This window comes from Clarias gariepinus, chromosome 2 (genome assembly GCF_024256425.1).
Source record: "Clarias gariepinus isolate MV-2021 ecotype Netherlands chromosome 2, CGAR_prim_01v2, whole genome shotgun sequence".
Lineage (NCBI taxonomy): Eukaryota > Metazoa > Chordata > Actinopteri > Siluriformes > Clariidae > Clarias > Clarias gariepinus.
In genome coordinates this window covers 1,368,719-1,387,401 of record NC_071101.1, presented here as the reverse complement: position 1 = coordinate 1,387,401, position 18,683 = coordinate 1,368,719, and the positions used below count along the sequence as shown (strand labels likewise).

Here is an 18,683-nt window from a genome sequence, read left to right as displayed (position 1 = left end):
GGAGAACCGATCGACGATGGTCAGGATGGTGTTCTTTCCCTCGGAGACCGGCAGGCCCGTGATGAAATCGACGGCTATGTGTGTCCAGGGCCGACGCGGAATGGGTAGTGGTTGGAGTTCCCCTGGCGTTGGCTGGTTGTTGTCCTTGGCCACACCCTGGGGCGAGATGACAAAACCCAGGAACGTGGTGGAGCGCTCGTGAAAAGCGCACTTCTCCAACTTACAGTACAGTTGATGGACGAGCAATCTCTTTAGGACCGCCCTGACATGTTGGACATGTTCTTCGACGGTGCGTGAATAGATTAAAATGTCATCTAGATAAACAAATACCCACCGCCCTAGCATGTCTCGGAGGACATCGTTGATGAATTGTTGGAAGGCGGCGGGTGCATTGCAGAGACCGAAGGGAATCACCAAACTCTCATAGTGTCCTGTAGGTGTAATGAAAGCCGTCTTCCACTCATCACCCTCTCTGATGCGCACCAAGTTGTAGGCGCTCCGAAGGTCCAACTTCGTAAAGATGGTGGCACCAGAGAGGGCGTCCAGGGCTGAGTTAGTAAGAGGCAAAGGGTGTCGATTCTTGATGGTGATGTTGTTGAGCCCCCGATAGTCGACACATGGGCGAAGTTCACCGCCCTTTTTTTTTCACAAAGAAGAACCCCGCGGCGGCGGGTGAGGAGGAGGGCCGGATGGTGCCTTGACGAAGGGCGTTAGCTACATACTCCTCCATCGGCTGCGTCTCTGTGGTGGATAGGGAGTAAAGGTGGCCGCGGGGTGGAACGGCACCCGGCTGAAGGTCTATGGCCAGGTCGTAAGGGCGATGAGGAGGCAGGTGTGTGGCACGCTTCTTACAAAATACTTCAGCCAGGTCCCGATATGCGGTGGGGATGGCGTTGGTGTCGACGTCGGGGGCCTCGGACTCCCTAGAACACGTCCCAGCCGGTGCCCGTAGACAGAGTTCGGTGCAGGTCGGCCCCCACTGTAATATCCTGTTCTGTGTCCAGGAGATGAGGGGGTCGTGTTGAAGGAGCCACGGATGTCCAAGGATGATGGGAGGTGATGAAATGGAGGTGAGGTGAAACTGGATTGATTCGTGATGCTGGTCGATGATGAGGGTGATGGGTTGAGTCTGAGCAGTAATGGGGCTGGAGGAGAGGGGGCGACCGTCTACAGACGTAATCCGAACAGGCTGGGATAACGCCTCGACCTTTACCCCCAATTCTTTGGCATAGTTAGAGTCAATAAAGTTACCTGCGGCACCAGAATCGATGAACGCAGCACTTCGGACCCGTTTGTGACCAAGTTGGAGGTGTACCTGGACCGTGAGACGAGAGACGCTGGAGGTCGTGGCAGAGAGGTGAAGATGGCCCTGTGAGCTGCTCCCATTGCTCACCGGGCCTGGGCGTTTCCCGGGCGGCGAGGACACACGGCTCTGTGGTGCTCAGCTGACCCGCAATACGCACAGAGCCCCTCTCTGAAGCGCCGTTCTCGTTCTGCAGCGGTCAGGGAGGCGCGTCCTAGTTGCATGGGTTCCCCGGCTCCGGTGTTAACCACGGCAGGAGGTTGAGAACCAGTGTGTTCAGACATGACGGAAGTGGCTGGGTTCGATGGTCGTTGAGTGGTGGAGGCGAAGGTGGGTGCTGGCGGCAGGGTCCTCGGGACTGGCTTCGGACGAGAAAGAAGGCGCTGGTCGATCCGGAGAGCGAGCTGAATCAGCCCCTCCAGCGTGGCAGGAAGTTCTCGCCCGGCTAGTTCATCTTTGATCCTAGAAGCCAGCCCCTCGTAGTAGGATGTCCGGAGCGCGGCTTCTCCCCAGGTGGTCTGGACGGCGAGAGTGCGAAAATCAGCTGTATAGCGGCTCACGGACGATTCCCCCTGCCGCAGGTGGTATAGCTTGGTGTCAGTTTCCACCTCGCTCGCAGGATGTTCGAAGGTTAACTTTAGCTGGCGTGTAAATTCCTTATATGAATGGGCGGTGTCTGAATCGGAACGAAGGACTGCCGTGGCCCACTCAGCTGCCTGCCCCGATAGCAACGAAACGAGAAGTGCAATGCGCAATCGATCTGTGGAGTATTTGGTGGAATTAAACTCGAACACCAGATCTAGTGTAGTTAAAAAAACACTACACCTCCCGTCCGTGCCGTCCCATTTATCCGGAAGGGAGATAAACACATCAGAAGTTGAAGGAGACGAGGGGGGGGGCGGAGCTGCAACCACCGCGACGGGAGGCCGGTTAGCCGCGCTAGTAACAGCTTCGCGGAGCGCCGCGTTCTCCCGCCGAAGCTCCGCCACCTCGCGGCGCAAGGCCGCGACGTCTTGGGCGCTCCGGCGAAGAGTAGCAAGCTCCCCGGTTAGCTTGTCGATTAGCTCAGCGTGCCGGTTCACCACATCGTAGAGGTGCGAGTGATCCGCTGGGTTTACCGCTCGTGGCTCAGTCATTCTGTCATGAACTAACCCGGATTGAACAGAAGACGTAGCGATTAGCGGTTAGCCCTTTGTAGCGTGGATGGTAAACCCAAACGCGGAAGCTAGCGAGTAGGCAGGATAGCCACGCGAATTAGTCTAAGGACTCTCTCGGAGGGAGAGCAAGGGAAGAACACAAATTCAACCCGCGCCCTACAAACACACACTCGAATCAGAAAGTAAACCCAAGAAAGTGAGTACTCACGTAATGGCAGACGGATGATCTGAACCGACATGGGCGAAACTCAATGACTGAGCAATGTGAAGCGCCATCTTGGCTCCTTTTATGCTTCCTGTTTGTCGACCGTACTACTTCCGGGTCCTAGTGCCGGTCGCAGAACGGGTGTGTGTGACAATACAAAGTACCCTTTGAGCGCAACTCACCAAGGGTGAAAGAACTGCGAGCTCAGTATGTGCAAGTAAGTATACATTCAGAAACATTTACTGTTATCTAGATTTTCTACAGTACTAACACATGTGAATGACATTACTCTCCAGTACACACAATGTATGTGAATTAGAAGTGCATACAGTAGGCTTAATTGTACTCTACAGTATAACACTGTCTCTGTATGTCTCACAAAATTCTAAATCCAGTGTATTGTATTTCTACACAAACAACATTTGACTTGGAATCCTTGGACAGACCCCATGACTTCATCTTTGTCGATGAAGCAGGCTTCAATCTAACAAAGAGGAGATGGAGAGGTGGAAACATTATTGGACAGCAAACCATTGTTGAAGTCCCTGGTCAACAAGGTGGCAATGTCACCATCTGTGCTGCTATTAGCAACCATGGTGTTCTACATCACCATGTTACACTCGGGCCATATAACACCCAGCACCTTCTAAGATTTCTTGCCAATCTAAGAGATATTTTATTTGAGCTTTAGGTTCAAGACCATCAGGGTCAAGAGCTAAATGAGAATCCCATTCCCATTTATGTGATAGTGTGGGACAATGTCAGTTTCCACCGAGCTGCTCCGGTAAGGGAATGGTTTAACATCAATGAGAAGTTTATGAACCTGTACCTCCCTCCATACTCGCCTTTCCTGAATCCGATTGACGAGTTTTTCTCCTCTTGGAGATAAAAAGTGTATAATAGACAACCCTACACCAGAGTAAATCTTCTGCAAGCCATGGATTTAGCTTGTGGTGATATAGGGGAGGAATCATGTCAGGGCTGGATACGGCACACAAGAGGCTTCTGTCCTCCGTTGCCTCAGAAGGGACAATATTGCTTGTGATGTTGACGAAGTGCTCTGGCCTGACCCAGCCCAAAGACGAGAAGAAGCAAATTGATCAAGTTTACTTCTTTGATTTTTGTCCCTTTTAGTATTGTATACTGTAGTACAGTGCATTGTATGTTGTTTACTGTACAATGAACAAATTGTATGGCCCAAAACGTTGAGATTAAAAATTTGCTTCTGCCTGAGAACTAAATGTTTTGAACAATGTGTTTTCTGTTTTTTGTTTTATTGTTTACTGACTGCTTGATAGTGTATATCATTTTGATCACTTTGTTTTTAATTTGAGAGCAGTGTTTCATTTTGAACACAGGTAAAACTGTTTTTAGGCGAAAGTTTCATTTTGCAAGAGGAGTCAGAGGTTTGGTAAATAATGCTTGAAGATAAGGTTTTGCATTTAATGGTTTCAGAAAATGGAGCAAGGTTTCAGAAATTGTGTTTTAGCAATTGAGAAAAACTGTAACATGTTTATTAAATGAGTCGTGTCCTCATGCTTTTCTGTGAATATGAGGTGGAACTCCACAGGGGCAGAGTAACGTATTTTAGGGGGAAACTCCTCAGGGGATTTCTGTGTTTGATTTTAGATGATTGTTTTGTATGTAGACGAACTGAAGGTTGATGAAAACTGAATATTTTAATAACTGAAATGTTTTGTTTGAAAAAATTGAAATTCATACACGTGTAAATGTTTATGTGTACTGTGTCTACTTACTGTAGTGTGTGTGTGTGTGTGTGTGTGTGTGTGTGTGTGTGTGTCCCTTAGCACCTGCAGTAGGTCCCAGCTGCAGCAGTCACACTCACACAGGTTTTTGTACGACGCTCTAACACTGTGTCAACACCCAGCTACTACTGATATAATGTGCACTTTGACAGTAATAATCTCCAGCATCTTCAGTCTGGACTCCACTGATGGTCAGAGTGAAATCAGATCCAGATCCACTGCCACTGAAACGTGATGGAATACCTGATTCTCTAGTGTCAGCATAATAGATCAGGAGTTTAGGAGCTTCTCCAGGTTTCTGCTGATACCAGGACAAACAGCCCTTATCACTATAACTACCACAATCATTATCCACATCAGTACTGGTTTTACAGCTGATGGTGACTGTGCCTCCTGGAGAAACTGATTTCACTGCAGGACTCTGAGTCACAGTCACCTGACCTCTGGATCCTGAAAAAAATCAGAAGAATAAATGGGTTCCCTACATTAATAATGATGTTGAGTTTGAAGTTCATCTAGTCGGCCTACTTCACATGGATTTGTCAGCTGAACAGTAGAAGATAAAACATTGTGTTACCTCGAGCGCAGAGGGCCAGTGTGCAGATGAAGACGCTGATCAAACTCATGGTTGCTGTGGGTGAAGTCGCTGAGCAGCAGCTTTCAGTCATGAAGTGTTAAAGTCACAGGGCTATAAACACTCGCAGAGCGCTGAAGCATGAGCTGCTAATGCAAAGTGGAACCTCTCTCTATGGAAACGTCTCTGTGTGTGTGTGTGTGTGTGTGTGTGTGTGTGTGTGTGGTCACTGTAGTGTAACAGAGGTTTTTGTACGACGGCTTCATTAGAATGTATCACTGTGGTGGACTTTCGGTGGAGGAACCAAACTCATCATCTGTAAGTCACAAGTTATTTAAAATTCTACATTTTCTCTTCATTAGATTGTTTAATTAAGCTCATATTTATTTTATTGTTAATTTTTATGTAGAAATCTGACAAGTCAAAATTTTAAACATGATACAGAATCACCATTTAATTGTTTATATGGATTTATACTGTAGAGGTAAAGAGTGTAGAGTATTGTTTGCTATATTATCTGAATAAGTGTGCCGTGTGTTGGTCAGTAAACAGAGCACTTTTCCATTCACAGCTTCTTAAGTTCATATTGTGTGCTGTGAAGGACATGGTATAAAACTTAATCCTGTGCCTGTTAGCCTTCTATAATTTTACTGATGTACTGATGTTGAATCTCCAAACAAAGATAAACAGTGTGTAGAAAGGTGGATGTGGTGTGATGGGGTTATTTCCATCACTCAACTGATTTCTCAGGCTTTTTGCCAGATATGTGATTTGTAATCGAGTAAATCTTGTTATCAGGAAACTCAAAGGGAAGGTGTGATGTTGCATTTTCCAGCCCTGATTCTGTGGAATATCAGTGTATTTACATAATCAGTGGATTTATTTTTCTGTAGGACTACATGTAAAAGTAACAGAACAACTTAGGAGGACTGGAATACACTCGCAGAATAAAGCTGATCAAAGTCCGAGTCGCTCCACAATATAAGCAGTAACTAGTAAATGTTCTCCTGCTGAGTAGTTCTACTGAACTGCAGTCATGTGAATAAGCAGTAATGAGTAAATGTTGTGTAAGTGTGTGTAAATGTGTGTTTATTGTGTGTTTGTGGTCTCCAGCCGGTCCCACGGTGAAGCCCTCCGTGTCTCTGCTCCCTCCCTCCTCTCTGCAGCTGTCTGAGGGATCGGCCTCGCTGCTCTGCCTGCTGTCTGCCTACTCTCCACAGGGGGCGCTGGTGAGCTGGACGGTGGACGGCTCAGAGGTGAAGGACGGGGTTCTGACCAGCGCGGAAGAACAGAAGAAGGACAGTTACACACGCTGCAGCACCCTGACCCTCAGCAAAGCACTCTGGGAAAAGGAGGAGGAATTTTTCTGTAAGGTCTCCCATGATGGCGTCAATCATCCGGTCAGATTCAGAAAGAGCCAGTGTGAAGGCTAACAGCTCCAAGATAGAATTTAACACTGAGCTGCTTACACATCCATCTACAATAGAGTTTCAATTCTACACAATGCTGACATTTCTGTCTTTACTCTCTTCACTGTCCTGTTGCTCTTCCTGTAGTTTTGCTCTGCTGAAATAAAGCTTGATTTTGGACATTGTGTCTTCTTTTATTCCAGTTAATAGTCATTATCAGTGTGATGAGAGAGTGTGTTTAGCTGTAGATTCAGTGCTGTGTGTTGTGCTTCAGTGAGTTTGGCTGAAGAAAGTTGAACATCTGGTGAAAGTGCTGCTCTATTCTGGGAGAAAGAGGATCACTCAGCCGTCTTCATCTCAATCTCACTTCCTCTACACTTCCACTAAACACCTTCACACTCTGTAAACACATCAGTACAATTTGCATGAAGTTTTTAGTATATTAATGACTATAATATTAATTAGACACTGTCAGTAATAGACACACGCTGCATTTAAGGTCAGATGTGTAATTTCCAGGTTATTCGGGGTAAACTCTTCTTCTATTAACAATTGTAAGACTATAAGTGAAGCTGTGTGAGATATAAACTCATGTGTAACACTGGGGACTGGGTGTGTCCTGATCAGTAGCGTGTGGAACTCACACCACACACACTTCCAGGTACATGGTGTGTTTGTAAAAGAGAGCAGGAGGTTTTGGAATAAAGCAGTAGTGTGTATTAGGTAGGCCTGTTCTCTCCTCACACACTGACCTCTGGAGCTGGTGCTTGATGATCTCCTGAAACACACCTTCTGTCAGGGGCAACAATAAATGCAGTAGAGTGTGGGGCAGGAGGGCTTTGGTGGAGACCAGAGGAGTGATCTTTGTTTTTATTCCTTAATAATATCTGTGGAACACACTATAAACACACGCCAAGAAAATAAAAGTGAAAGTTGGTTCAGTTTATTGTAAAACACTAACACTACTGAATAATTACTTTTGCTATTATATTTATTAACTTATCATGATTACTGTAATGTCGCTGTGTCCATCTATTTCAAAGGAGCTAGTAATAAAATTTTCTCTTGAAGTCTACAATTCACAAAACCCTGAAACAGAACCTAAATCAGACTAAAGTATGTTCACACACACACACACACACACACACACACACACACGTACAGACATAAATAACGACACTGCACTATTTACAGACATTACACTATGTTCTTTTACTCATGATTTCAGGTAATGTGCATGTTAATCCTGGTCCTGACCCAGCCTTAAATGACCTGTCCTTTAATGACTTTTGTGCCAGAAAGAGCCTGGGGTTTCTTTATATAAATTCGAGAAGCCTCCTACCAAAGATGGCAAACTTAAAAATTTGGGTTGAGAGCTCAAATCCTGAATTCCTGGTAATTACTGAAACCTGGTTAAAAAAACCCATCTCCTATCCTGACTTAAATTTATCTGGCTACAATCTGTTTAGACAGGACAGGTCCTCCAAAGGAGGTGGCGTGGCAATTTATACCAAAGAACATCTTAAGTGCTCAATTGCCTTATCTAAATCAGTTCCCAAGCAATTTGACCTGCTTGTTCTAAACATTGAATTCACTAATAATTTTACTTTTACATTTGTCAGTGACTGGCTGCTATCGCCCTCCATCCACCCCGGCCTGTACCCTGACGACATTGTCCAGTGTGTTGGCCCCTTGATCAAAACTGAATTTGTGCTCCTTGGTGATCTAAACTGGGATATGACTAAACCACCCGATAAAGTCATTCAACAATTTGATGCACTAAATTTATATCAAATTATCTGCTCCCCCACTAGGTATGACGCCAAATCTACAGACAAGGCTACATTGATATCATTTTAACAAACTCTCCTCATAAGCATTACTCTGGGGTATTTTGTTCTGATATTAGTGATCACTGTTTTACTGCATGTGTTCGAAATGGCTGCTCCATCAAGAAACCGACTCAATTCTGTTATAAACGGGTTTTTAACAGGTTATAAAGCAGTTATAGTTAATGAAATTATCACAGATCAGAAATTTGATATACTCTGTTTAACAGAAACCTGGATTAAACAGGACGAGTATGTAGCTCTAAATGAAGCTAGTCCTCCTGGATACAGCTACATACACCAGCCTCGGTTAACTGGTAGAGAAGGAGGCGTCGCAGTTATTCACAATGATAATTTGACTATTGTACAAAAACACAGACACAAATTTAATTCATTTGAAATTCTTTATAGTAACATAAGTGTATTTAACTATATTAAGTCAGCTCAGTCGATCCCGCTAATTGTCATTTACAGACCTCCAGGGCCGTACTCGGAATTTCTTAGTGAATTTGCAGATTTCCTCTCAAACCTAGTCGTTTCTGTAGACAAAGTGTTAATTGCTGGAGATTTTAATATTCATTTTGAAAACCCAGAAGACCCTCTGAGAACAGCATTTATGTCCATACTGGACTCGGTAGGAGTAAATCAGTGTGTGGTAGGACCCACTCATAAAGCAGGTCACACTTTAGATTTAATAATATTATTCGGATTAAGTATAAGAAATTTATTCACAATTCCACTATCTGAAGTTATCTCAGATCACTATCTTGTCTCAATTCAAGTGTGTCACAATAATAATGTACACACAGCGCCGCGCTACCGTATGAAACGTACATTCACATCAACTACCAAACAGAGTTTTATCAGTAATCTCCCAGAGTTCCCAACTTCGATTAGATCACCGTCTGACCCCACAGAACTTGATCAGGCGACTGAATATTTAGAGTCGACATTTCGCTATACCTTAGATAATGTAGCTCCAGTTAAAAGAAAAATTATTAGAGATAAGAAACTTGCTCCCTGGTATAACGATCACACGCGCACTTTAAAACAGACCGCTCGGAAATTAGAACGTAAATGGCGTCAAACTAAATTACTAGTATTTCAAATAGCATGGAAGGAGAGCATCCTGAACTATAGAAAAGCTCTTAGTGTAGCTAGATCAACATATCTCTCCACTCTTATAGAAAATAATAAAAATAATCCCAGATTCTTATTTAATGCTGTAGCCAAATTAACCAGAAATAAGACCACTGCAGAAATCTCCACAACAACATCATGCAATAGTGAGGACTTCATGAACTTTTTTAATAATAAAATTGTAAATATTAGGCATAAAATTGAGGTTTTGAAACCGAACAATGTAATTGATGCAGATGTTAATCTAGCCATGTCAGATCAGAACCTAGAATACTTTACTCCCCTTGAAGAGAATGAACTAATTTCACTCATATCTTCTTCAAATTCATCAACCTGTATATTAGATCCTGTACCGACAAATTTTCTTAAACAGATAGTACCAGCAATAACAGAACCCCTGTTGAGAATAATTAATTCTTCACTCAGCATTGGTTATGTTCCAAAATCTTTTAAATTAACAGTTATCAAACCAATAATTAAGAAACCTGACCTCGACCCCTGTCAGCTGTCCAGTTACAGGCCAATATCAAACCTCCCCTTTATCTCTAAGATTCTGGAAAAGATAGTAGCGGAGCAGCTATGCTCATATATACATAGAAATGGCATACATGAACTGTATCAGTCAGGATTTAGGCCTCATCACAGTACAGAGACAGCACTCGTTAAAGTAGTAAATGACATTCTATTGGCCTCTGATCAGGGTTGTGTAACTATGCTTGTATTACTTGACCTCAGTGCAGCTTTTGACACAGTTGATCATACTATTCTTCTTCACAGATTAGAAAATGTAGTAGAAATTAAGGGTACAGCCCTCTCCTGGCTCAGATCCTATCTGACCCATCGTTATCAGTATGTAGACTTAAATGGTGATTATTCTGCATGTTCTCTAGTGGAGATTGGCGTTCCGCAGGGTTCAGTTTTAGGTCCACTGCTTTTTTCCCTTTACATGCTTCCTCTGGGCAACATAATCCGTAAGCATGGTATTAGTTTTCATTGTTATGCAGACGATACACAGTTATATGTCTCAGCAAAACCTGATGAGAAAAAACAGCTTACTAAAGTTGAGCAATGTGTGCAGGACATAAGAAATTGGATGCTAATTAACTTCCTTCTGCTAAATCCGGATAAGACAGAAGTTCTAGTCATAGGACCGCATACAGCTAGGAGTAAAATTTTAGATCACACCGTAACTTTAGATGGCCTTTCTGTTCCATCAAATGCAACAGTGAAAGACCTTGGTGTGATCATTGATTCCAGCCTTTCATTTGAAGCACATGTAGATAATATTACCAGGATAGCATTCTTTCACCTCAGAAATATTGCCAGGATAAGACATTTATTGTCGCTAAATGACGCAGAAAAACTAGTTCATGCTTTTATCACCTCTAGGTTGGACTATTGTAATGCCTTACTGTCTGGTTGTTCAGCTAGATGCATAAATAAGCTTCAGCTAGTCCAGAATGCAGCAGCGAGAGTCCTCACTAGAACCAGAAGATATGAGCACATCACCCCTATCTTATCTTCACTCCATTGGCTCCCTGTGAAATTTCGCATTGTCATTGTCATTATATTTCACATATAAAGCATTAAATGGTCTCGCGCCGCAGTACCTGAGCGAACTGCTAGTGTCTTACGATCCGCCACGCCTACTTCGATCAAAGGATGCAGGCTGCTTGTCAGTACCGCGTATTATGAAAAATACAGCTGGGGGCAGAGCTTTTTCTTACAAAGCCCCAAAATTATGGAATAGTCTTCCAAATAGTGTTCAGGACTTAGACACAGTCTCAGTGTTTAAGTCCAGGCTAAAAACCTATTTATTTAGCCAAGCATTTTTATAAATAGATTTGCCATAGGTAAAGGAGCAGATCTGGGGGTCTCATGGACGTAGAGTATTATGGTGAACTGGTATGTTTGGATGCTGTCTTCCTCACTCTCATTGATCACTCAGGTTTGCTGACGGTGAGGTGATTGTTTGCTTTACATGTCAGGAAGCCCTCATGTCTGTGTTTCCTTCTGGCTCTCCCTTTTAGTTATGCTGTCATAGTTAGTCCTGCCGGAGTCTCTGCTTGCACTCTACAGTTAATATACATTCACATTATACATTGTGTGACTGTGACCATACCTAACTGCCATCTCTCCTCTTCTTCTCTTCCCCCCCGTCTTTCTCTTTCTTCTCTCCTCCTGTCTCCCCCTTTCACTCTTTCTCTCTCACTGTCGAGCTACACATGTCGTTCCTGAGCTGCCAGTGATCCAGACTCCCTCTGCCCTCCGGACCTGTCTGACCCATCCTGGTGCCCCGCTTCTGGCTGAAGATCTCGTCAGATGGATGCCCGTGTGTCTCTCCGGGATGCGTCTGGTGTCTGGAGATGGTTCTCTCTACCTAGAAGACGGTTCTGGCCTTGACTGGTGTTGGCAACTGTTTCTCTGGGGACTTGACAGTTCGATAGTTCATGACTGGAACTTCTTACAAGTCTTCCTGGGTCTTCAATAACTACCTGGACTCCATATTAACATCAATTAACATCAGCTATTATAGCTGAACTGCCTCCCACCCTACACACTGTATAAATGCAAATCATTTACTGCTTTCTGTTTTACCCAAATGAGGATGGGTTCCCTGTTGAGTCTGGTTCCTCTCAAGGTTTCTTCCTATTATCATCTCAGGGAGTTTTTCCTTGCCACTGTTGCCCTCGGCTTGCTCACCAGGGACAAACTGACCATTTTGATTCATACAAATTCACATTTTATACAAACTTAAATAATTTTTTTGACTGTGTAAAGCTGCTTTGACTGCTGCTTTTAAAAGCGCTATACAAATAAAATAAAATTGAATTGAATTGAAGTTTTAAAAAAAATTTTCATCAAGCATTTTTTACACAACATGGCAGATGTTAAATGGTCTAGAATCAGTCTGGTTCCAACTGTAGATGAGGCTTGGTATTTATTAAGTTTTTTGGGGCTGTTGTTGATAAACATGCCCCGATAAAAAGACTCAGAGTAAAGGATCGACATAGTCCTTGGTTTACCCCAGAGCTTACTCCGGCGCAAGGCTCGACACTCTAGATCCCCAGCAGATATTTTGGTTTTCAAGCAACTTAAAAATAATTCTTTACAAGCTGTTCGCAAGGCTAAAACAGAATATTTTAAGAAGCAGTTTTCTCTTAGTAGCTCTGATCCTAAAAAATTCTGGAATACGGTAAAGGAGATGGAAAATAAACCATCTTGTAAGCTAGCTCCTTCACTCTACTTAGAGAACACTGTAGTATCAGACAAGAAGAATATGTTGGAGCTTCTTAATAAGCATTTTATAACTTCTGGTTTAACCCTTGATTCATCTAATTTTGTTTCATCATCTATAAATCCTATTAATTGCTCTACTGCATCTCCTCCAACTCTCCCTCATCCTACACTACTACCCTCCTATTCCCATAGTTTCATTTTGCGGTTCATTTCAGAGGAGGAAGTTCTGGAAGAATTGCTCAGGCTAGATTCCAAAAAATCAGCTGGGACTGATGAGGTGGATCCTGCCTTTTTCTAAATTGCTGCCTCTATTATTGCTGTTCCCATCACAGATATACTCAATGTTTATTTACACACAGGGCAAATCCCTCGTGCTTCGAAGTCAGCGTTAGTGCTCCCTTTTCTTAAGGGTGGTGATTGGTCAGATCCCAATTGTTATAGGCCTATTTCTGTTTTGCCATGTATCTCTAAGGTTTTGGAAAAACTTGTAAATGGTCAACTCACTGAATACTTGGAAGCTCACAACATCTTATCACCTGCTCAATCAGGATTTAGAACTGGGTTTGGGTGTTTAACAGCAACTCTTAAAGTCTTAAATGATATCTATTCTGCATTGGACTCTAAATTGTACTGTGCTGCTATTTTCATTGACTTGGCCAAGGCCTTTGACTCTGTCAATCACAAACGTCTTATTGATAGGCTTTATAATACTGGCTTCTCCGACAAATCCTTGTCTTGGTTTTATAATTATCTAAGTGATGGAGTGCAGTCTGTGAAATCTAAACAACTTCTTTCCCAGCCTCTCCCAGTCACCAATGGTGTCCCACAAGGATCAATACTTGGACCTACACTTTTTTCTATTTATATTAACACTGTAGCTAATTCTGTTACAGACTCATTTATACATCTTTACGCCGATGATACAATTCTTTACTCTACAGGTCCTTCTCCTGCTGCAGTTTTGCAGCAACTTCAACTCAGTTTTAATAGATTGCAACTGACCTTTCCCAATTTGCATCTTCAGCTAAATACTTCCAAAACTAAAGTCATGTGGTTCGAAAAAGGTCATGTTCCATCAAGCTTTCCAAGTATCTGCTCCCTTGATGGGACACCATTGGATCAGACGACTGAATATAAATATCTGGGTATTTGGCTAGATAACACTCTGTTATTTTCAAAACACATTAATAATTTGAAGTTTAAGATCAAATCAAAACTTGGGTTCTTTTATAGAATGTGTTCTTCATTTACAAAATCTGCTAGGAAAACTCTGGTGCAAATGACCATTCTCCCCATGTTTGATTATGGTAATGTTATTTATAGATCAGCATCCAAAGGCCTGCTTCAAAAGCTTGATGTTCTCTACCACTCTGTTTATAACGGTTTATAACAAAAGCTCCTTTCAAAACTCATCACTGTACCCTGTATTCTTCTCTCAACTGGTCTTCATTGTATACCTGCCGCAAAATCCACTGATATCTGGAAATTTACAAAACTCTCCTCGGTTTGTGCCCTCCTTACTTACAAGAATTGTTACACTCTTTTGCTTCTAGGTATAACACTCGATCTGCTAACCTGATTCTGCTGACAGTTCCTAAGGCTTCTTCTGTTTTTGGCCTGTCGTCTTTTCAGAACGCTGCTGCTAGAGATTGGAAGGACCAGCAAAAAAACGTTAAAACTGGACAATCTCATTCCTAAGTCTGTTTTTTTATTTCAGATCCCAGCCCACTTTAAACATGTGTGTAGCTGTTATTTAGACTAGCTGCTCTTAATTATTGCTGCTCCACTGTTCACATTGTTTTAAAGGCTACACTCGATGCTGCGTGAAAATGCTATGGGAACATCTTTTCGTGTTGCCATTTGTGAAGCTTGTGTGTATCAAACACTCCAAATTTTGGCTTATATAACCTCGGTCAGGTGAAGTCATCTGATGAGACGCACCTGTAGGTTATAAACAGAAGTAAACCGGAAACATTCCTCAGATCTTTTGTCTTCACCGCATTGTGCGCATGTGTGTACAAGCAAAGCATATTAAAAGCAAAGAAAAGTGTTAACTCACCTATAAAATGGCCGAGTTTAAAACGAGATGTCCCCCTCCTTGTGAAAATTTCCTTTTGGAGGGTGATCTCCACACTTTTTGCTTTGAGTGTTTGGGCAAAAAGCACGCTTCACGAAGACTGCGAACATTGTGATCTTCTCCCCATGAAGGTGCTCCACGCGCACCTCGCGTTCTTTAGAGAACCACCAGCCGCGCTGCACTCCTGGAGCTCACAAGTCGATCTGGCCAAGGCGCGCGAGACAGATTCTTCTCTCCTTTCTCTTGCCCTCTCTTCCGATTGGGAAGTCCTTCCTTCGGTTAGTCTTATGGTCATATCCTGCTGTACTCCTGCTGTACCTGCCCCCCCTTGCAGCCGAAGTGCTAAGACTTGCCCCTTTCGGAGAAACTGGCAACGTGGAAGCTACTGCCAGGCATATTTACCTGGGTGCTAAAGACTGTAGAAAAAGGCTACAGGATTCAGTTCTCACGTCACCCTCCGCTTTCCAGAAGTTGCTGGGAATAGGGGCCATAAAACATGTTTTCTCTACCAGACAGAGAGTCAGGCTACTACAATCGGTATCTCTTGGTTCCCAAGAGGAATGGGGGGCTGCGTCCAATTTTTAGATTTTTGCGGGCTGAACCGCTATCTAAAAATAAATAAATGCAGCTTCAAAATGGGGGAACAGGGGAACAGGGGACAATATTTCATCCCCGGCCCGAGCTTTGGAACCTTCACCTTTGGCCCCTGAACGGGACCAACTAAGTCAAGCTGGTCTTTCAGCCAGCATTATTGACACTATTTTAAATGCTAGGGCTCCCTCTCACTAGGAACGCCTATGCCCTCAAATGGAATGTATTTGAAAGTTGGTGCATAACGAAGCAGGTAGACCCAGTCCATTGCTGAATTGTTTCAGTGCTGGAGTTCCTGCAGGAAAAGTTGTCCTCGGGCTTGTGCCCTAGTACTCTCAGGATGTACGTAGCCGCTATTTCACATTCCGACTGATGGGGTAACGGTGGGAAAGCGCCCTTTAGTTGCCCGTTTTATTCGTGGAGCTAAACGATTGAGGCCACCCATTAGAGCTACTGTCCCGTCATGGGATTTATCTATCGTGCTCGAAGGTCTAATAGACACACCTTTCGAACCACTAGAGTCAGCGCCTGTCAGGTTTCTGACACTTAAGATGGTTTTTCTGATGGTCATTACCTCTCTGAAGAGAGTTGGAGATCTGCACACCTTGTCAGTCTCCCCATCCTGCCTAGACTTTGCCCCTGGGCTAGTTAGGGCCATTCTGCATCCTCACCAGAACTATCTTCCGAAAGTTCCATTCTCAACCATGCACCCTGTTGTTCTTGAAGCCTTCTGTCCTCCGCCTTTTACAGCTCTGGAGCAGGAGAGACTTCACTTACTGTGTCCAGTACGTGCTCTTCAGATTTACGTCCACCGCACTGGCCAGTGGCGTATGTCAGATCAGCTCTTTATATGCTATGGGGGCCGCAACCACCGAGTGAGAGGTGCTATTGCCCTCTCCTATGAGGCGTGTGGGCTCACTTCGCCTCTAGGAATTAGGGCTCATACAACCAGGGGGGTTGTCTCATTTATCGCTCTGGCAAGAGGTGTTCCCCTGCAGCAAGTGTGCGACGCACTTTGCTGTAACCCTGTTTCCTGAAAAGGCGGGAACGAGATGCTGCGCTCCAAGCTAAATGCTAAAACTAATGCACAAGGCACTATGGGATTTCGAGGCTGACGAGGACACAGTGAACACAGAACCATGTGAGTGTAGCTCCAGGACTTATCATGGTGGAATATACAGTGAATTATAGTGTGATAACGTTATCATTTTCACTAAGTTTGCAACTGGACACACTTAGCAGGTATTGTTTCATATATAAAATTAATTAGATGTTACTGTTTGGGGCAGTCGAGGATTATTGGTTTAACTACTGTCATTTGTGTGGGCATTTTGTTTTGGTTTGTTTTGTTCTTTGTTTAGTGTATATTTTGATTTAAGTTGTGTTGACTTGGGCTCTCAGTTTGGCAATGTTTTCTGCAGATGTTCTGTGTGTGTGGAGCTGATTCAGTCGTGTCAAATTCAAATTCAAATTCAAATTTTATTTGTCACATACACAGTTATACACAGTACGAAATGTAGTGAAATGCTTATACGACTGCCAGTGACCCTAAAAGAGAATTAAGCTTATAATAAGAAATAAATATGAATAAAAGAAATAAGATAGAAAAATTAAATAGAAAAATTAAATTAAACTAGGAAAAATAGAACTAAACACATGTGCCATGTGTGTATGTAAGTATTGTTGTTCTTGTCCTCTTGCTAATGTGTGTTTAGCTAGAGCAGGTAAGTAGATATGTGTGTGTTTGGCTAGGAGTGTGTTTAGCTAAAATCTATGTTGAACTAACTAGCATGCTTCTAGCCATAGCCCCTTTGTGTCTCTAGCTATTCTGTTTCCCGCCTCCCTAGTGTCCCAGTGAGCCTAGCCTTTGAGTGTCCCCTAGCCTAGCCACTGGGTATCCCTTGTCTCTGTGTTTCTGTGCCCCATTTCCCTAGTGTGTGTTGAGCTATTAGGTAAGTGTAGCTTAGTGCATTAAGTACTCTTATTAAGTACTCTTAACCATGTTTAGCTAAAAGCCATGCCTAGCTGATTGCCATGTCTTTAGCCCTAGTCTCGTCTCTCTGTCTAGTGTCGCGTGTCTAGTGTTGCTGTCTCCCGTCTCTCTCCCATCTCGTCGGATGTGTTTTCTTGTTGTGTCCAGTCTCAGCTCCATGCGTAGTTTGTGTGTCCTTTCCAGTGTTTCGTCCTCCTGCCTGTGTTACGCCACAGGATGTGTGTTATTCGTCCTTCAGCCTGTGTCCTGCCAGAGAGCCCGTGTTAACCCAAAGTTATTAAGTATTGTTTGAGTTTAGTTGTTCCTTTGTTTTTGTGTCTTTATTTATACTTTTGTGTTTACCGTCATTAAAACCGACTTTTTTTGGTTACACAACCCCTTTGCCTCTATGCCTGCTCTCTCCGCCCATGGCGATCAACACCTGTCATTACACCCTGTTCGTGACAAGAATGAATGTTAGTCAATAAAAGAGGTTTTTGTTTTGTTTGTATCTATCTATTTTGTTATAAAGTCATTAAATGTGCGTTTATACAGCTTATAATCTGTATACTTGTGTGTTTTCCTTCTCACAGTGAACTGTGTGTAAATCAACTGCCTGTGTATCAGCTGATTTTTACACCAGCTTTACATCCTGAGCAGTGGGTAAGGGATAACTTAAGAACTTGACTCTCTTTTCAGGAACACCACTAAGGACATCTTAATCAGGGGACAGGGACACACACGTCTGTCTCTTCATGGACATGATGTGTGTTAACGAATGGGGCAAAATTCTGCAGCATTCCTAAATAGCAAAACCCAATAATTGTACACAGCATTACTAAAAGCTTGCATTATATAAAATGTTTGAAATTGTGTGTCAAACTGCATAGTAACATGAAGTCTTTTTACTAGACACTTACCTTTATTTTTCCCCTGTTGTAGATTGTCATGGAGAGGAACGGAGAAGTTGTTTACTTCTCTCAGCAATGCCTTCTATGAACTGATCATATCCAAGACCTTTAAAACATCTCTTTCTATTGACTACCATAATAATTAAAATACATAACTAGTTTACTAGCGTGAGCTAATGCTGCTACTGGTTTTACTCCAGCCTACCTGTTCAGTTTGATGGCCAATTTGATGGCTGTCCTCTTCACTGGACTTAGGTAGAGGAGGGGAGAGGTGTTGGTCAGCATCATCATCACTGACCTGCTGCTGGATCCAGCCTCGCTGTCCCTGACCGTAATGTTAGAGCCGTCAGAGCCTGAGGAACTGTAACTTCCCTTCACACCGAAGACAGAATCTGTTCATCTAAAGCTTTTTACAACATCAACCTCTAAAGCTCCACCTTTTTTCTCCCACTTTTTATCCATGGAAATTATCATTAATCATTTGCTTAGTGGAGTTTGCTGTATTGAGA

General features: G+C 43.2%; 1 long non-coding RNA gene and 1 gene segment (V, D, J or C); one reads left to right on the top strand and one right to left on the bottom strand.

Moving 5' to 3' along the window:
• Positions 1–3,615: 3,615 nt before the first annotated feature.
• LOC128512145 (Ig kappa chain V region 3381-like) lies at positions 3,616–5,161 on the bottom strand. The segment is given in 2 exon segments: positions 3,616–4,881; positions 5,009–5,161. Coding segments are annotated over 2 exon segments (441 nt in total).
• A 33-nt stretch (positions 5,162–5,194) lies between these two features.
• On the top strand, positions 5,195–6,594 carry LOC128512228 (uncharacterized). Its single transcript, XR_008356272.1, has 2 exons — positions 5,195–5,323; positions 6,119–6,594. It is a non-coding gene; the product is annotated as an uncharacterized LOC128512228 (long non-coding RNA).
• The last annotated feature ends 12,089 nt before the right edge of the window (positions 6,595–18,683 follow it).